At 34.5% G+C, this 17,964-nt stretch overlaps 1 protein-coding gene across 1 annotated transcript in view; it reads left to right on the top strand.

The window, feature by feature from the left end:
• Positions 1-17,964, top strand: part of DIAPH3 (diaphanous related formin 3) — a gene marked incomplete at both ends in the record, with an annotated part of 247,956 nt that overhangs the window by 161,842 nt on the left and 68,150 nt on the right. The window contains 2 exons of the mRNA XM_084295299.1: positions 5,160-5,322; positions 8,959-9,094. Coding sequence (XP_084151425.1) covers positions 5,160-5,322; positions 8,959-9,094 — 299 coding nt within the window. The remainder of the gene's footprint in view (positions 1-5,159; positions 5,323-8,958; positions 9,095-17,964) is intronic.

The following is a 17,964-nucleotide window of genomic DNA, read 5'->3' as shown; positions in this document are numbered from 1 at the left end:
ACCAAAACCTTGCCACGTAAACCCACTACAGTGAAAAAGGATAGCATGTTGCTCTATGGGATGTTGACTGTGTGGACAGGTAATGAGAGAGAGGGTTTTGGCAAACAATTTAAATTTAACTTAAAGTGTATAATTCCTGTGTGTGTGTATATATGTATATGTGTATATATATATATATATATATAAAGGAATATATGGCTTTATATATATATATGTCAATTTCTTTTAGTATTATGTTTAGTATAGAGATAAAAAGGATTGAGTAAGTCAAGGAAAAGGTATTATTTGACAAATAACCTTCATAAGGTACTAATTTAAAAATCTAAACATTTGTATTTGCGGTAGAATGGATGCAGGACTTTGAGACTTTTCAGGATGTCCTGAATTAAGAAACATCCTGTCAGTAACCTGACTTGTTCTATGAGTTTAGTGTTGGATGAATTCTACAGTTCATTGAAGGTAAGAATCATCCTTCTTTTTAACTACCTTTCACAAAAGCCTGGAGACGAGAGAGCTCAAGGATATTACCTATGTATATAAATATCTGAAGGGAAGAAGTCAAGATGACAGAGGCAGAATATTTTCAGTGGTGTCCAGTGAGAGAACAAGAAGCAATGGACATAAAAGAAAATTCAGAAATTTTTTTAAACAGAAATGGGAGGAAAATTTTACTGTAAGGGTGATTGAACACTGGGACTCGTCCAGATAAGTTGTAGAGTCTCTACCCTTAGACATACTCAGAGCTTCTTGGACAAGATCTTAAACAGCCTGTTCTAATTCATCCTGCTTTTTGAGCAGAAGAGGTTGGACTAGATGATATCCAGAGGTATCTTCAGCCTCAACCATTCTGTCCTGTAAAGAGCTTTGTGTGCATTTCTTGAACTATTATAATCAGATAAGGAATTTTACTGTTGAACCTTGCTATCTATATTAATTGAAGTCTCTGTGCCATGTATTTTTCAGATAATTGCATATATTTTCCCAAGAACTTCATGTGGGAAATTCTAACTGGAACCCTGCAAAATTCACACCCTTTAGTTTTTAAAAAAGTTGAAATTCTGGGAAGTGACCTCAAAGTCTACTTACACCAGTCTACTTACACCAACCTTTGAAAAGTTTACTTTGTTTTTTATAGAGACTATTGCTGGCCTGGGTAGTGGCAGTCTTAGTTCCGTTTTGAAATTCTGATAAAATACAGGCAGCACCTGTTAATCTTTTGTTCTTATGCAGAATCATATTCCTTGTTGGATTTTCTACACCTAATGCATAGGTTAGTTTGTGAAAAAATCACATGTAGCACATATGGGGTCTTATGAGGAAATGTTTGGCAGGCTTAACATCATTCATTATCTGCTGTAGAGTAACAGCTACTTTTACGTGTCTTGATACCATACACTATATTAGTATTTTACATAGTACAATATATTAAAATCAGTATAAATTTAAGACAGGCAATCCACCATGAGAAGAGCTGCCGTGAATATGCAAGAAGAAACATACAGCAGTTTGAAATTTTGCCACATATATTACTCATTTCATCCCTTCGTTGTTTTCCTGTACTATTAATGAGCAGAATGATGATCTGTAGTCCCATGAGTGAAAAAAGGCAGTCCATGAAGTGAAGCCACTTCAGAAAGTTAACAAATAACTAACTTTTTGATTTCCTTTTCCTCCCACCTGTGTTGCAGCTCTGCTGTACTTCTGTCTTCATTCATGCAAAGCCAATGAATTGTGTAGCTGATAATGCATATATATCAACCTGTTCATAATAATTACAGTTGGGATTGCTGTGCTCAGTGGTATTCCCTGTTGTCTCCAGTTTAGCTAGTGCTGGCTAACAAAAGCTGTATTTAAGGAAAAAAGGAAGAGGGCTTATTAAAAATACCTAAATTGAAGCATAGTCTCTGTAGAATGCCAAGAGCTTAGGGTATCCCGTAACATACCAAATGGAAAATAAAAATCTCAGAATTCATTTTGTCAGGGGTTGAAATACTGCACAGTAGCACATCTTTCTCAAATGCTGTATTTTGAGTTTAAAATTGTGCATCACATATTCAAGGGGAGTCAGTTTTAATAATTTAATAGATTAAGCACTTTATATGGACTGTAGTAGAAGGTGTCCCTGTCCATGGGAGGGGATTAGAAGTAGATGATCCTTAAGGGTCCCTTCCAACCCAAACCATTCTGTGACTCTGTTAGCACAGCTGTAACTTTAGTCACAAAAATTTCTTCTCAAAGTTTCCTTGTTAGCGTATAGTGACATATCATTCATTTATAACATGAAGTTATGCCTTTTATTGATAATTTTAACTTTTTTTGGGGGGTATGATTTTTTACCTTCCTAGAAGATTAAAGAAACATACTGGCCTGCTTGTTGTATGGCATCTATACCTACTGAAAGCAAAACAAAGTTGATATTTATCAGACTACTCTGGCCCTTAGAGACCCAGCTAGTAGCCATCATAGAGACTAATTTGAATATTGTGCCTGAGAACAATATCACGTGATTTTCTGGCATAAATTCTAAATCATGAAAAGAAAGCTATTAGTTGTATACTTTATAGACACGGAATCACAGAACGGTTTCACTTGGAAGGGATCTTAAAGATCACCCAGTTCCAATCCCCTGCCATAGACAGGGACACCTCCAACCTCCAGGGATGGGGCATCCACAGCTTTTTTGGGCAACCCGTTCTAGTGCCTCACCACCATCTGAGTAAAGAATTTCTTCCTATGTCTTATCTAAATCTACCCTCTTTTAGTTTAAAACCATTGCTCTTTGTCCTTTCACTAATTTCATGGTAAGCAGTCCCTCTCCAGATTTCTTGTAGCTTCCCTTCAGGTACTAGAAGGCTGCAATGAGGTCTCCCCGGAGCCTTCTCTTCTCCAGGCTGAGCAACCCCAACTCTCTCAGACTGTCCACAAAGAAGAGGTGTTCTAGCCTTCTGATCATCTTCATGGCCCTTCTCTGGACCTCTTTGTTGGCATGCATCACTCCTGAGCTTGGAGGAGGTGATCCTTGAATATTAACCAGCTTCCTTTGGACCCTCCTCCCTCCAGGGACTTGTCCTGTGGTATTCCATGAAGCAGATCCCTGAAGAGGCCAAAGTCTGCTCTCCCAAAGTCCAGAGTGGCAAGCTTGCTGTGCTCCTTCCTGGCTGCCCTCGGTATGCTAAACTGCACCATTACATGGTCACCCATTTCATGATCAATCATGTTAAGGCTGCCCTTTAGCTTCATATTTCCCACCAGCCCTTCCTTGTTGGTGAGAATGAGGTCCAGCACAGCACCTCTCCTCATTGGCCCCTCTATCACTTGGAGAAGGAAGTTATCATCAATGCATTCCAGGAACCTGCTGGATTGCCTGTGCCTTGCTTTACTGTCCCTGCAACAGATATTGGGGTGGTTGAAGATCCCCATGAGGATCAGGGCCTGTGAATGTGAGGTTGCTTCTATTTATCTATAGAGGACCTCATCCACTTGTTCTTCCTGATCAGGTGGCCTGTAACAGACCCCACTCTAATGTCACCTGTCCCTTAATCCTGACCCATTGGCTCTCTGTCAGCTCCAAATCCATCCCCAGGCAGAGTTCCATGCACTCCAGATGCTCATTGACATAAGAGGGTAATATCCCCTCCTCACCTCCCCTGCCTGTCCTTCCTGAAGAGACTGTATCCTTCCATACTAACACTCCAGTCATGGGAGCCATCCCACCACGTCTCCATAATGCCAATGGGGTCACAGCCCTGCAGGCCTGCACACATCTCTAACTCCTCTTGTGTATTCCCCGTACTACATGTGTTAGCATAGAGATGTTTAAGCTGGGCTTACCCATACACAATAAATTCTCTTTTACAATAATTGATAGGGGCAATGGGAGAAAAAGGTAAAATTGTCATTTCTTGTCTTATACATGCTTCCCTGCAGCTTGAAAATAAGGGAACAGACATATTTATTTAGCTGACATTCCATTAAACACTTTATGAAATTGTCCTACATAAGGAAATACCTACACACACTATTTCTTCTTTGAGTTTCTACTTTGTCAACTATATAATCACGTCTTGAATAAATGTGTTTGTTTTTTATTTGATTTCATTTATGTTATGCAGTATTTTGGTGCTTTTTATAAATTGCTTATCTCTTGTAGAAATAGTTCTGTTGTTTTCCACCTAATTTAATTAAATTGTATTGACATTGCAAATAGTCTTGGAAAGCATAAATACCTGCTATACCTAAACACCAGAAATAAAAATGGATGCATTGCTGTTGCTACATTTTAGAAAGCTGTTAGGATGAGGTTTTTATCTTTCATGTTTTTATTTTATTTTATATTTTTAATATTATTGTTTATTAAAATTTCTGGTTTTACTCTATTTTAAGTAAGGATTAGTGTTTCTTGATATGATAAAATATTCAGTTTAGTTATTGATATCTACCTAAATACCATCTTGCTTTTATGTATGAGGCAAAATGGCATATGTTTCAGTGAAGTTAGATACTAGTTCTAATCAAATTAAATAATTTCTTTATTTTAACATGAGTATATTTTAAAAATATGTTCTGAGGCTCTAATTTACCTAAACCAAAATTATGTGTTTGACCTTACAAAAAATCGTACATTTGTTTTTAAATGAAACGTCAGATTAGTTTCTGGAGGACTAGGGAAAGAGAGAGAAAGAGAATTCACTTGAGTAGCTTCTTCCAACAGGCTTGGAAACTATACTTTTAGATTCATCTAAGGTAGAATTATTATTATTTGTATTATTATTTGGTTGGTTTGGAAGATTTTTTGGAGGGTAAATGTAATAATGTTGTTACTTAGTTATATACCTAAACCTTTATGTTAAGCGAGAAAAAGAAAAAAAAGTGCTTGAAGTTAGACTAGTCCCATACATTTCATATTAAATTACCTGCTAGCAGGATAATCGTTAAATAAAAAGTGGCAGAGAAAAATTGATGAAAACACCCTAATTTATTTAGAGCGCTAATGTAAGCAGAAAATACTAGGAGGTGTATATGACATGGAAGGAATTATCTTGACACTTTATTTATTGCAAATGAAAAATGTATATGAAACACAGATCTATGTTAAGTGAAAAACTGTGGATTTGACAGGATTTACTGAGAACTCTTGCAGCCTTAACAGCAGCGTACAGCTTTCTAGTTCATGCCAAAGAAGATTTTCAGAAACTCTCACGGATGCATGAGAACATGGAAAAGTTGTATCAGAACGTGATGGGATATTATGCCATCGATCTGAAGAAAGTTTCTGTGGAGGAGTTCTTAACTGACTTAAACAACTTCAGGACGATGTTCATGGTACAGTCTGTTTATTTAATCCCTAACATTTCTTAGAAATTATTTTTGTACAAACATTATTGAACAAACTAAAAATAGTTTTCTTTCTCTTTGATAGCATATGATGCTTGTAAAAGAAATTTTACTTTGCGCATACTAAACTCTACAAAGTTAGGAGAAGGAGATTTTGAATTATAATTTGTGTATTGTTTCTTTTTGATAGAAATGGAAATTCTTAATAGCAATTAAGGTAATTTAATACAGAACCTTGTACATGTAGACGTACATCCAGACGGGGGAAAATCTGGAAGTCCATCTTTCTTAAATACATCTGTGTTTTCTTTTTAAAGGATGCTTGTTATTTATTTTAAAATAAACCTTTTAACAGACATTCAATGCATGCTTCTCCCATATGAAATCCACATCCAAGACTTTATTTATCTTTTTTTCTGCCTGCAGCACTTGATCAGTGTTAAGGTTTACATACGTAATCAGGTTCCCTGCTAAGCAAAATCAAATCTCCTTATCCTGGTTTAAAATATAGCATATTTCCTCAAACTCAGTCTGTTTCTAAGGACACTTAATTTATCTGACAATAGATTATCTAGGGTTTTATTTTTTATACATTTGAAATGCTTACTTCTTTTGCCTTCTAAAAGTGTGATCTTTTGGGGATAGGTAGCTAAGAATGATTTTATTACTTTTAGTGTTTGTATTATGTTTGAGAAACAGACATTAGGCTATTGTTAGATGGCTTTTTTTCTGTGTAAAGCTCAGAATGCTGTTAAAAGCATAATTCAAAGTCACTGTCAGTTAGGGGACTTTTGCATTAGAGTTATCTGAAATAGTCATAGACACTGAGATTGGTTCAGTCATCTATCACAGGACATCAATCTGCAAGCATTATACACAAACAGATATGCAAACATTCACAAATACTCATTATAAAAGCATTAAGTTTTTTGGAAATTGATTTTTTCTTTAGGTATTTTTTGAGTCTAAACACATTTTCATTGTGTTTATAAATATTAATACTAGGTGTTCTTTAATCTTAATGTAGGTTTGTTTTTTATTATTATTTTTGTTCTACCAAAGTATGATTTCAGAGTTTTACCAGAAGTCTTTTCTGAAAAGTGAAGTAGGAATTTCTCACCAGAGTATTTCTTTAAACATTTGAGGCTTATTATATATATATATTTGAGACTATATTATTATATATGGCTATAAGCAGTCTTTGTGGCAAATTTCAAATTTCTAAAAAATATTGGAGGTTCTTGTACTGTAGTCAGTATAGTTGTTCTGGAAGAAGAATGATTAACTTAATGATATGCTTCAGAATACATACTCAAGACTGGTATATCCCTCATTTTAAAATACCCAAACAACTTTAGGAAGGTTTGAAATACTTTTTTTTTTTTTTTTTTTTTGAGTTCTTGTTTAGGATGAGTGGGGATCACTATCTTGGATATTTATAACTATATTCAGACTGTTAAAGTTGGGGGTCGACAGTAAGAACAGATTGTGTTGATTGGCAGAGAAGAGCAACAAAGCTCTGGTGCAAGGAGTAGAAAGAAAGACATACAAGGGAATGGGGGTTGTTTAGTCTGTAGAGGAGGCAGCTGAGGGGAGACCTTGTCACCCTCTACAATGACCTGAAAGAAGATTAGAATGAAGAAGGGTCACTTTTCTCAGGTGACAAGTGATAGGATGCAAGGAGATGGCCTCAAGTTGTGCCGGGGAGATTTAGATTGGATAATAGGAAGAATTTCTTCATGGAGAGGGTGGTCAAGCGTAGGAACAGGCTTCCCAGGGAAGTGGTGGAGTCACCTTCCCTGGAGGTATTTAAGAGATGTGTAGATGTGGCACTGAGGAACAAGGTTTAGCAATGATAATAACCTAGTAGGTTAAGTTGATGGTTGGACTTGATGATCTTAAGGGTCTTTTCCAACCTAAATTATTCTATGATTCTGTGCACCTGATTTTTCAAATATGGACATTGATTATATTTTCCTAACTTGCTCAATTCCTAATTTGAAACACAGGAGTCCGATTTCAAAAACGCTAAATGTTATGAAATTGTTGTGTTAATTTAATTTGTAATGTTTAAGCCACAACTCCCATTTAAATGCTGTGGAATAAAAATGCTAAATGCTCAGGTTCATCTTGAATTGGAGACACAAAGTAATGGTTGTGCTCTATTTCTCTGTATCTCTATTTTCCCATACTTTTCTTTGTCTGTAAAACTAGCACTGATACTGACCTCCTACTTCACAGCAGTGTTATAAAGATAGATTCATTAATGCTTTGAAACAGTTAGATATTATTGATGAGCATGATAGGAGAAACCTTGAGGAAAATTAATAATTCTGTCTTGCAGAGCACAGTTTGAAGGCTATATGAAAAGGGTGTGTAGATAAGGCATGAAACCACTTATCATTCAATGACACTAAACAAAATATTGAGTAGCTGCTCAGGTTTGAGTCTTTTTTGAAAAGATTTTTGAGATGCCTAGCGTGAGACACCTGAGGTTTGATTTTCAGAATTGTTTAGCATTGGTTTTGATTACTGACAGAAATGGAAGGTGTTTGGCATCTTGGAAACTTAGCTCAAAAGATGTTTAAACTTAAAGTCCAAAACAAACAGACTACTTAAGTCACTGGTATGTATGGGAAGGTGAAGTTATGTCATTCTTGTTGTCAAGCGAAGTTGACAATTTAAATACAATTTCATCTACTTAGGATGCTTTTTGAGTTTTCAGTTCATGAAAATATTTAAATCTGGAGACATAGATTTCAGGTTCATAGCCAATGCTGGAGTGTTCTTCACAAAAGCTAACATTTATACTCTGTGACCACCAAATCTAGAGCACATTGAGCTGTCCAGAAACAAAAAACAGGTGAAGAATTTAGGAAGATTTCAGCACATGTGTATACCAGCAATGTTGCACTGATGTAAGCCACAGTAATTCACTGAGAATTTACCAGTGTATGGGGCTGCCATTAAAATCACGAAAAGGTTATCTTAAAAATGCTTTTTTAAAAATTATTGCATTTGGTACTTTTTTTTTTCTTAGTGTCTGAATATGCAAAATAATTAAAGTCTCTGAAACTCTCAGTTCTATTATGGCATTATTAGAACATTTGGAGTGCTTATTCATGATTCAAAATAAACAGCATTGTATGGCTATTAACCAGAAAACAAGAATTTATAAACCCACTGAAATAATGCATATGTAGGTAAGAAAAATACACTGCTAAGTCACAGAAGCAATTTTGTGTTTGTTTGTTTTCTTTTGTTGTTTTGTTTTTGTTTTTTTTTTGGTGTAGGAGTAGCATGAGTAAGAATAAATGTTGAAACTGTTTTAGAACTACAAGTAAAACAGGTTGTTTAGATATTTTGACTTCTTCCTGCATTAATGTGTATTCTTAAACTGAATTTGTAATCCCTATTTGGGGCTAATTAGTATGCTTCTAACGTCTTTGTTCTGAATTTGCTTACTTTTCTGAATAAAATGTGCTATATGTGGAATACAAAATATTTGGCTATAAATTAAGGTTAGTTAGATGTGATTTTTAAGCTGTGTTTTTGTTTTTAAGATTCAACTTTCTTTTTGGTAAGACTTCAGTTTTAATGGAACCCTTTTTGTTTTTTCCACAGCAAGCAGTAAAGGATAATATGAGAAGGAGAGAAGCAGAAGAAAAACAGAGGCGTGCTAAAATAGCTAAGGAGAAAGCAGAAAAAGAAAAACAAGAGAGGCAACAAAAGAAAAAGCGTTTGTTAGAAATGAAAACAGGTGAGTAATGTAGAAAACAACTCATTTTATCCAGCATTTTACTGGAAGCAAGGCTGCTATTTATTAAATCTAAATGTGCTATGGAGAAAAGACAGAATAAATCATCGCTTTTCAATGGTTAAAGTTTATGTCAAAGAGATTCTTACATTTTGGTTTGTTAACAAGCTTCTCTAGCTTATCTGATTTCCTCAAGGTATTTTAGAACTCATAATGTTGCTTAATATTTTTCCATTAGAACATATTGAATCTTGTGCGACCAAGTATAAATTCAGTTATGCTGAGAATCTCTTATGTTACCTGAGAACAGACACTCTCCAAAGCATAAAGTCATTTTATTTCTTTTAACCAGGGTTACATATTCATTTTTGTTCTTATATGAGAATAAGCCCTTCCTGAAGTACTATGGATTCTTCTCTGAGTATGTCAATTGTTATTTCAACAGGTCCCTGTTGAAACACCTTCAAAGAAACCTCTGTCATGCATTTTTAAAGTTATTCATTTATGCTGTGTTGTTTTTGTACCAAGAGACCACAGACACCGTGAATTCTCTGTTACTAAAGAAGATGTCTGATGAGTCTCTATACTGCTATATTTTACCTTAGACGGAGTTTCTAGAATCATTCAGAATGGTATATGACTTTGTAAATTATCATGAGATACTTTCATTTTTATTTTTTTTTTTCTGAGCAGATCTTGTTAACAGTTTCCCACTCAAACCCTGGTTGGCACCTTTGGCATAAATGATTATCTGTCTCTTTCACGTTTCACTAATATCTAGGGTAGACGTGTGGCTTGAGGTGTGAGACTAAAGCTTTATGTTAAGATGGAAACCAAGAGGCTGTCCTCAGAACACAGAAGTTTTAATTCTTTAGAAGTAAAATCAAGACCAGTCAGGAAATTTTCAGTGACAATCTTTGTAAAGCTCACAGAAGATAGTCCAGAAGACTAGAAAAAGGGTAAAACTGATGTCTGTATTCATGTGCAGTTGGAAGTGGTTAGATACTTATCTATCAGACATGCTGTATGAATGACTGGTACTGCTTTGGATGTATAATTGATAGTCCTTTTGGATAAACTAAAGTTCCTCCCCAGTCCTGTTCTTCCTATTTTCCTGCTTCTGTAAAACAGATACTAATGTTACAGACTTCTGAGCCATATGCCCTCGTGTATATATATACATATATACATATATATGTGTGTGTGTATATATATATATACACATAAGTCCATATATATGTATATAAATACATGTATACACACACACACACACATATATATATCCCTATGGTAGCTAAACCTACTGCTTCAACTAATGTGGCTTTGAACTATCTATTTATCATCCACAAATCAGCTAAGACATTGAGTAAATAGCTGCTTTGTCTGTTAGTAGTTTTTGTTGTTCTTGTTGTTTGGTTTTGTTTTTATTAGAGCATATAAACATACAGAAAGAGATTTCTTGGCCTTGGTAGCAACCGCTTAAGGTCCTTCCACTAAACAGCAGAAGATAGTAAAAGATGATATTAAGGTCACCTGAAGCTGTAAGTGTATTTGATCTGATAGTCACTACATTGGCCGTTGCTGTGTTGTTGTTCTGCAGAGTTCTTTGTAAGGTTTCTTTTGCTTTTTACATTGAATTGTTAATTTAGAAGTCTATTAGAAAATCCAAATTCTTGGAGTGGAAAGCACTTTTCGTACATATATTTGTCAGCTAATACAGCAACAATGTGCAAAGTGGGAGCTTGGAGGGGGGAGGTTGTATTTTTGTTTTCACTTTGGTATTCTTATTACAACCATGCTTACTAAGAAAAGTAGCATAGGCTTTCAAAAAAAAATTACTACTTTTTCTTCTCTTTTCCTAGCTATAGATAGTTTGTTGAAAGACTAAGTCTTCTCCGTAAATCATTCACAAAATCTTTACATGTGACCTGCTGGCAAACATATAACCAGGTTCTCCCCCTGCCAAAACACTCAAACATTCTCATCTGGAAGGTGACATGACAATGTTGAGTAACTTATCTTTTGCTTCATATTGTCTCTTTACAGTGATTCTAGATCAGATATTGGATTTGTAGGTACATTGTTTCAAACATTGTGCGAATGAAGCCAATCAAAACTTCTTAATGTCACCCTTTCAGAAAATATTTTCTTGGATATAAATAGATGCATAAAGAAAAAAATATATATATACATGATATATATAATATACATAATAAACATACTAGATATATATACTATGTACACACTATATATAATTTATACTATATATACACACTATATAGTATGTATATTATAATGTATATATATTATATATTATATTGCTCAATATAATATATATATTCTATAGAGGATAGTATGTATGATGTATTGGCCAATTCTTCAAGGTATCTTTTTCATTGAATGGATCACAGTATACTCTGCATCTCCACTCTTTATTTTTCAATAACATTACTTTTTAACTGAAAATGACAGAAAGGTTAGGGGTACCTGTGTATCATTTAGTTATATGCCAGTTCTGACTTTCTTAACTGTTTCTGTTAAAATTTAAAAAAATAATAATAATAATTAGTCTGACAATCATTAATGGCTCTGGTTATGCTAATAACTTAGACATTATTTTTCATTATCACTACAAATAAGTTATTACTATCAATCACTATCAATACATATTCAAGCAGTCAGTCCTTAACATTTGTGCCCTAAATTTTATGTAAGTATAAAAACCCATGGATTTGATTTTGTATAGATAGTAATGATACCATTGATAGTTGACAAGATTACATGACCAAACTCAAGACCTCTTTAGCAAGGGAAGCTAGAATTGAAGTGGGTATATTTTTCTTCTATTCTATCTTCTCTTCTCTTCCCCTCCCAACTTCCAGTTTGACATCTTAGCCTCTAATACGATCACTTAGTTTCTAGACAGTTCCCAATCCTTGTTCTCTTATCCCTAGATTACATGATGTAAAATCCTTCAGGTGTTATTACTCTCCCAGGCCACAGTACTACCTTCATCTGGATTTTTTTCCTTGCTTTGCTGCTTCTTTTCTCACATGTCAGAGCAGTCTTTCCCCAGCCTGAGGTTATGTTTTTTCCAATGACCATTAATTAGTGACTTGTTTACAGTTCTGGAGCTCCTGCTTTCAAATTGTGCCCATAACTTTCAAGGTCTGCACTGCTATCCAGTGCTTAAACTGGATTTATATCATCATCCTAACCTTGCTCTGTTAACCACTGGTCTTGTTTACAACACAGACATTTAACCTGTTCTAGATTCTCCTTTGTTCCTGAAGTCCCTTCCTTTGGATTTCTTCAGCTTTCATCTGCTTTTAAAAGCAACTTGAAGGGTAGGGTTTTGTTGTCAATGGTGTTACCTTCATGAGGATTAATATCTTGTATAAGTAACCATAAAAAAAATAGGTGTTTGGGGGATATTACTGACTTTTTTGCATTCAGGAAAGAAAAAAAAATATTTTAGAGAGAGAGAGAAATATGAATTTTATCTACCGTATGTTAGTTGAGTCAGTAAGTTGCATATAGCACACTATATGTATGACATCAGGTTTGTCTAGCACTACATAGGTCATATTAACCCAAAAGGAAGATGATCCCAAATTTAAGGTAACTTTTAATTTTTATCTTCAGGAAAATAATATTATTTCCCTTCTGAGTGAATACAATAATTTCACCAGCAGTAATTGACACTTAATGCAAACGTGGGAACTGAGGTGGTCCGAAAATATGCTAGCCTTCTCATGAACTCTAATCATCTTCCTTAGCCTTTTTTTTGCCTTTGGTATACGTGTGACAACTTAGGCATCTAGATGATAGCTTATATGCTGTCATCCATACCTCTGCATGAAACTGCCTTTGAAGTACTGTTACGCCAAGTTCAGCACTGATATGGTCATTTTCTAAATTACATAAATACAGATAGTGTCTGATAAGCTTTCATAAAGATTTCATGTTTTTTATATGTCAATTATAAATATTTATACTAATATATTCTAAATAATAAAATATATCCAGTATTTTATGAATTTGCTGAAAAAGAAAGGTAGGCTTTATAATACAGATTTGAACCTCTGCTAATAAGACCATATTTTTTTGTTATTTATGTGGAATTGCTTGACTTATTCTCTTAAAAATATTTTTTTTTTGAGACTTGAAGCTTAACCTAATGTCAGATCCAAATCCTTGTAAATTATAGTTTATTAAAATTCTGCATCTCTACTTTACATTTTAGATAGCGATGCTTATGTGGCCTAATTATCACAGCTTAAATGGTTCACTGTTATAAGAGGCTAAGTCTGAAGTTCACATAATAAAAATGAGTTCCAGATTTTCCTCTCAGCTCCATCCTAACTTGAAAAGTATATGCAATCCAGTAAAAATTTTGAACATTCAAGCAATGATGATATTTGATATTTTGAAATTTATGGTAATAAAATCTGCCCTCTAAAAACTGCCTGGGATACCAAGTGGTATTCATCATGAGATGCTTTGTCAATAACATTGCTTTACTTCCTTTTGTGAAGCCAGTTCAAACTATCCCATAGTATCGTTCCAAAGGTAAATAACCAGTGAAAGGGGGATCTTTATGTAAATGCCACTTGTCTGCATACCATTAAAATTCAGATACATACTTTCTTGTGCTGTTCAGATTCTCAGTAGAAAGCATACCAATCAATTATTTTGATCTTATCACAGTGTAAAGAATCCTATAACTGTGATAACACAAGCTAAATTTATTGTAACGTAATTGAGAACTCCATCATTGTGGCATCCTCATTGTGTCTTACTTTGAATACTATTTAAGTTACAAGCCACTCTAATCAGTGATTATTTACAAAGGATGCCCTTTCCTATGCAAAAGCAATGAAGTGATGCCAAAATGATCTTAACATTCTAGATTGGAAATCTGATGCTTAGTTTGTTTTCAGTGTTGTTACTCAGTTTCACTTCTATCACAGCTAACTGGTTTTAAAACCATGTTTCAGTTATTTAGATAGTTATACTTAATCTGCAGCCAATTTTGCATCATTTCTTTTTGCAGAGCTTTTATACTGTTTATTTGTTTGGGGAAAAAAGAAGTCCACTTTTCACAGACTTGAGAGGAGTGCTTTAGGTTTTGATTCTTTAAACGTTTACTTTATTACTATGCTAACTAATGAAAACATTCGTATTTCACAACTTATGTACTGTTTGGAAAACAAAAAGGCACCGTGGACAGCACTGACAGTATAAACAATGAAAACCATAAATGTAATAAAGTAATTAAAATTCTGATTCCATCAGGTAAAATGCTTGCTTTTGAAATAAAACAACTGAACTACCTATATTAATAGGTACCCCCAAAGGCCCTATTTCCCCTCTGAAGATCAAGTTCAGAAGGCTTCAATTTTATTAATTTTATCTCATTGAGAAAGGAGAATCAATAGTTCTTAATAGTATTCCTTCCCTCGAAGAGGAGTGATGGACTGAAAATGTTGCAGATTATAAAGATCTGCTTCAGTTCCATAACAACTAAAACATCATCAGTGTTTTTTAATGTGTTTGTAATCTGTTTGGTTTTTTAAAAATATATGTTTGTGGGGCTACTTTCCCCCAAACCACAAGTTCTGGACAACAGTAGGATTATTGCTGGATTTTATAGGTTTACGTAGGTATGTCTTTTGCAATGAAATTTACCGTGAAGTAGGCAAAAGATGTTATAATGCTATGTATGAAGAAATCCTAAGGGTATATTAGTATCTAACAATTATTTTGTGTAAGGGCTTTCTAGGGAGTTCCCCCTTTCAGAATTTCATGTGCTCCCTTCATCTCAATTTCTCCCTAGTGATGATAACTTTCTAGTTGTCCCCTGACTGCCTTCACTGGTTCTCAGATGGATCCTCTTCACCAAAAGAATTCCTGAGGTAACGTTTTTGCTATTGAGATTTATTCTCCAGGACCACAGTAGCCATGAAGACAAAGCAGGATAAATATGTTCCGTAACTAAGAACCACAACTTTTTCTCTTAAGTTAAATAACAATGAGTAGAAACAGCTTTGGGACCATATATAGTTGTCTAGTCAGCATTTACTAATAGTTTGTGGACAGTTAACAGTAAGCTCATGACAAGCTTGGATAGTTAGATCTAATTTTGTTTTATACCTCTTAAAAAAAAAAAAAAAAAAAAAAAAAGAAATTCCATGCATGAGGAACTAGTTGTGACAGAAATTGACCAGAAGTCCACAGGAAAGGAGATGTGAACTGATAATGGAGCTTGGTTTTTAGCTGCGATTGTATTCTGGCAGTAGAACACAAATCTGGGTAAATTATTGAGAGTAAATGTTCCCTCAAGAATATTTGTCAAATTTGTATTGGAAACTGATACAGAGAATTATAAAAATACAGGCATGTTCTGCTGAAAAAAAAAAATAGCCTGAAAAACAATGTGTGATATATCTGCAGAGGCCACATTAAAAGCTGAGATACAGCAAAACCCCATCAGGTCTCACACTGTAGGATGTTCAGGGAATTAGATGTCTGTAGTGCAAAAAAAAAAGTATAACTGATCTGAGTGTATATTAATTAAAAAACAACAACTAATAGTCACAAGACATATTCTAACAAGATCTCAAAGGTGCTAAATCTTCTGAAGCATGGAGGTGTAGATCATGCACTTGTTGGTAACCCAAGGGCACAGAATGCAGCAGTAACTGTTCATTTGTACGAAGTATTAGTACTAAGCTCCAAAAGAACAAAAAGTTTAGCAGAAGCAATTATTCTTTCTGAAAATTTTACTTAGAAGTGCAACCTATGGAGATAGGTGCTGAAAGGCTACTAATTTGGGAAACTGAGGTTTATATAAAGCCCCTGGGGAGAAAAAAAAAAAAAAAAAAGCAATATTTGAGAGAGAGAAAAATAGTCAAAATGAACAGAACTCTTGGAACAAAAAATGTACAGACATTATTTACCCTTATTCTCATAATATTTGCCATTTATATTGTAGCAGTAAAATTTCTAAACAAATACATAAAAAATGATTGAAACTTAAAATGACATACCATTAAAAACAACGGCAATCTCTGGAGCCATTTTAGGGATTAAGACTAACATTTAGTAGAAATGCAGATATTAGGTTTTGGATTAAGCAGGCATTTCCTACTCCAATATAGGAGACTCCATAAGAGGGATACATTAGAGTCCTCTTTAAACTTATACTTGCACTACATGTAAATGCTTTTTGTTCTTTCTTTCTTCCTTTTTTTTTTTTCTTCCCCTTTGAATCATCAGAAGTTTCTTCTCTCCAGTGGCAAAGTTGGGGAGGAATCAATGAAGGCACTGGAGCCTATGCTTTATTTTTCATTTCCTTAGTCTAGGGCTGTAAAAAAGCCAAGAACCTCTTCTGCCATTGTCGGAAAGCTTGCAGAAGAGAAGGTCACGTTTCTGACTCTTCCTTTAAACTGAGTCTGTTGCTGCTTCTGTTTCTATGCAGTTCATTGTGACACTTATCTTCACTCAGCGATACTTCAGTGGTTCTACAGAAGTACAATTTTGTTGCTGCATACCAAAATATTTGTTTTCTGAAGCCTGCTGCCAGAAGTTACTATTAAATGCAAGTACAAATTCTGAGTCATAAACTGCTGGAGACCAAGACAGCATTCTGTGAAGTCATTGCATATCTATCTTGTCCTCTTTATAGATGTTATATGTATATGTATAGATAGATGATATATATATATATCTTTGCTGTTGACTACCAATAGACAAATGCAGGACTAGGTGGCCCTTTGATCTGATGCTCCTGGCTATTCTTGTGCATTTATAGCAGCTAAATAGAAAGGCTCTTGCCTACAAAAAGCTGCATGGAAGCTTTCCTGTGCCTAAGCTCAGTTCTGTTACCAGTCTGAATGTTCCCACTCTACAAGTGACAAATTATATAACTTTTAAAGTTCCTTCAGGCCCTCATCTCTGTAGCACAGCTGTCAGTGTGAGTGATCATTGTGTATATTTTCTGATTTATTGGTTGTTTATAAATTTGAATGGAAATAGTAATGTCTTTCCCTGTGCTCAATGAACTCCTTCAAAGGCACACAGTAACAAAGAAACAGATGTTTGTACACACCCCCACATATATGAGAATATCTGTAGCTGAATATAATATAAGAAGCTAATTTCACATAAAAATGCAAATAGAGTGGTTCTAACTGCTTTCTAAATGAAACTGTAATTGACAAGTCTCTGCTAATAGATTTTTTTTCCTCACTCCCTGAAACAACATCACTGGAAATACTAGTTCTTGGCTGGTCTGAAAAACAGATTGATTGCATTCTTGCCAGTGTCATTGGAGTTGAAGCTGTGTTGTGTAAAGAAAACAGAGAAGTCATATATCAACAGTAAAAATTTATTGACTGACCTCTTTGTATGTAGCTGATTTTGTTCTGTTATGATGGTCTGTTTAATTAGGAGTAATCAAATAGAAGTATCTAAATCTTTTTTATTTTTATGAATTTATCAGTTTTATTTTTTTTCTGTTGAAAAGGCAGAATATCCCTAATAAATAGAAAAGGGGTCATCTTTTTTTTTTTGTTCTTAATATTTCTAAAAATATAGCACACTAGTAAGAATATTGTGCAGTTTTGCACGCTAGAGAACAGGTCTGTATGGAGATAAGCCATTTCATTTTCAGACCTATTTTTAGCGTCTTAGGATTTAGTGGAACAGTAAGCTACTTTTTATTGTAGCCATGTTTAGAGTTTCTGTTGTAGGTGGGCAACCTGTTCTAATGTTTGACTACTATCAATAGAGAAAAAAGATACACAGTTAAATGCAATTTCTTGTATTTCAGTTTGTTCCTATTAACTACTAATCTGTCTCTGGGCACC

Source organism: Netta rufina (assembly GCF_964035555.1).
Source record: "Netta rufina genome assembly, chromosome: 1".
Lineage (NCBI taxonomy): Eukaryota > Metazoa > Chordata > Aves > Anseriformes > Anatidae > Netta > Netta rufina.
This window is presented reverse-complemented; position numbering and strand designations above follow the sequence as displayed.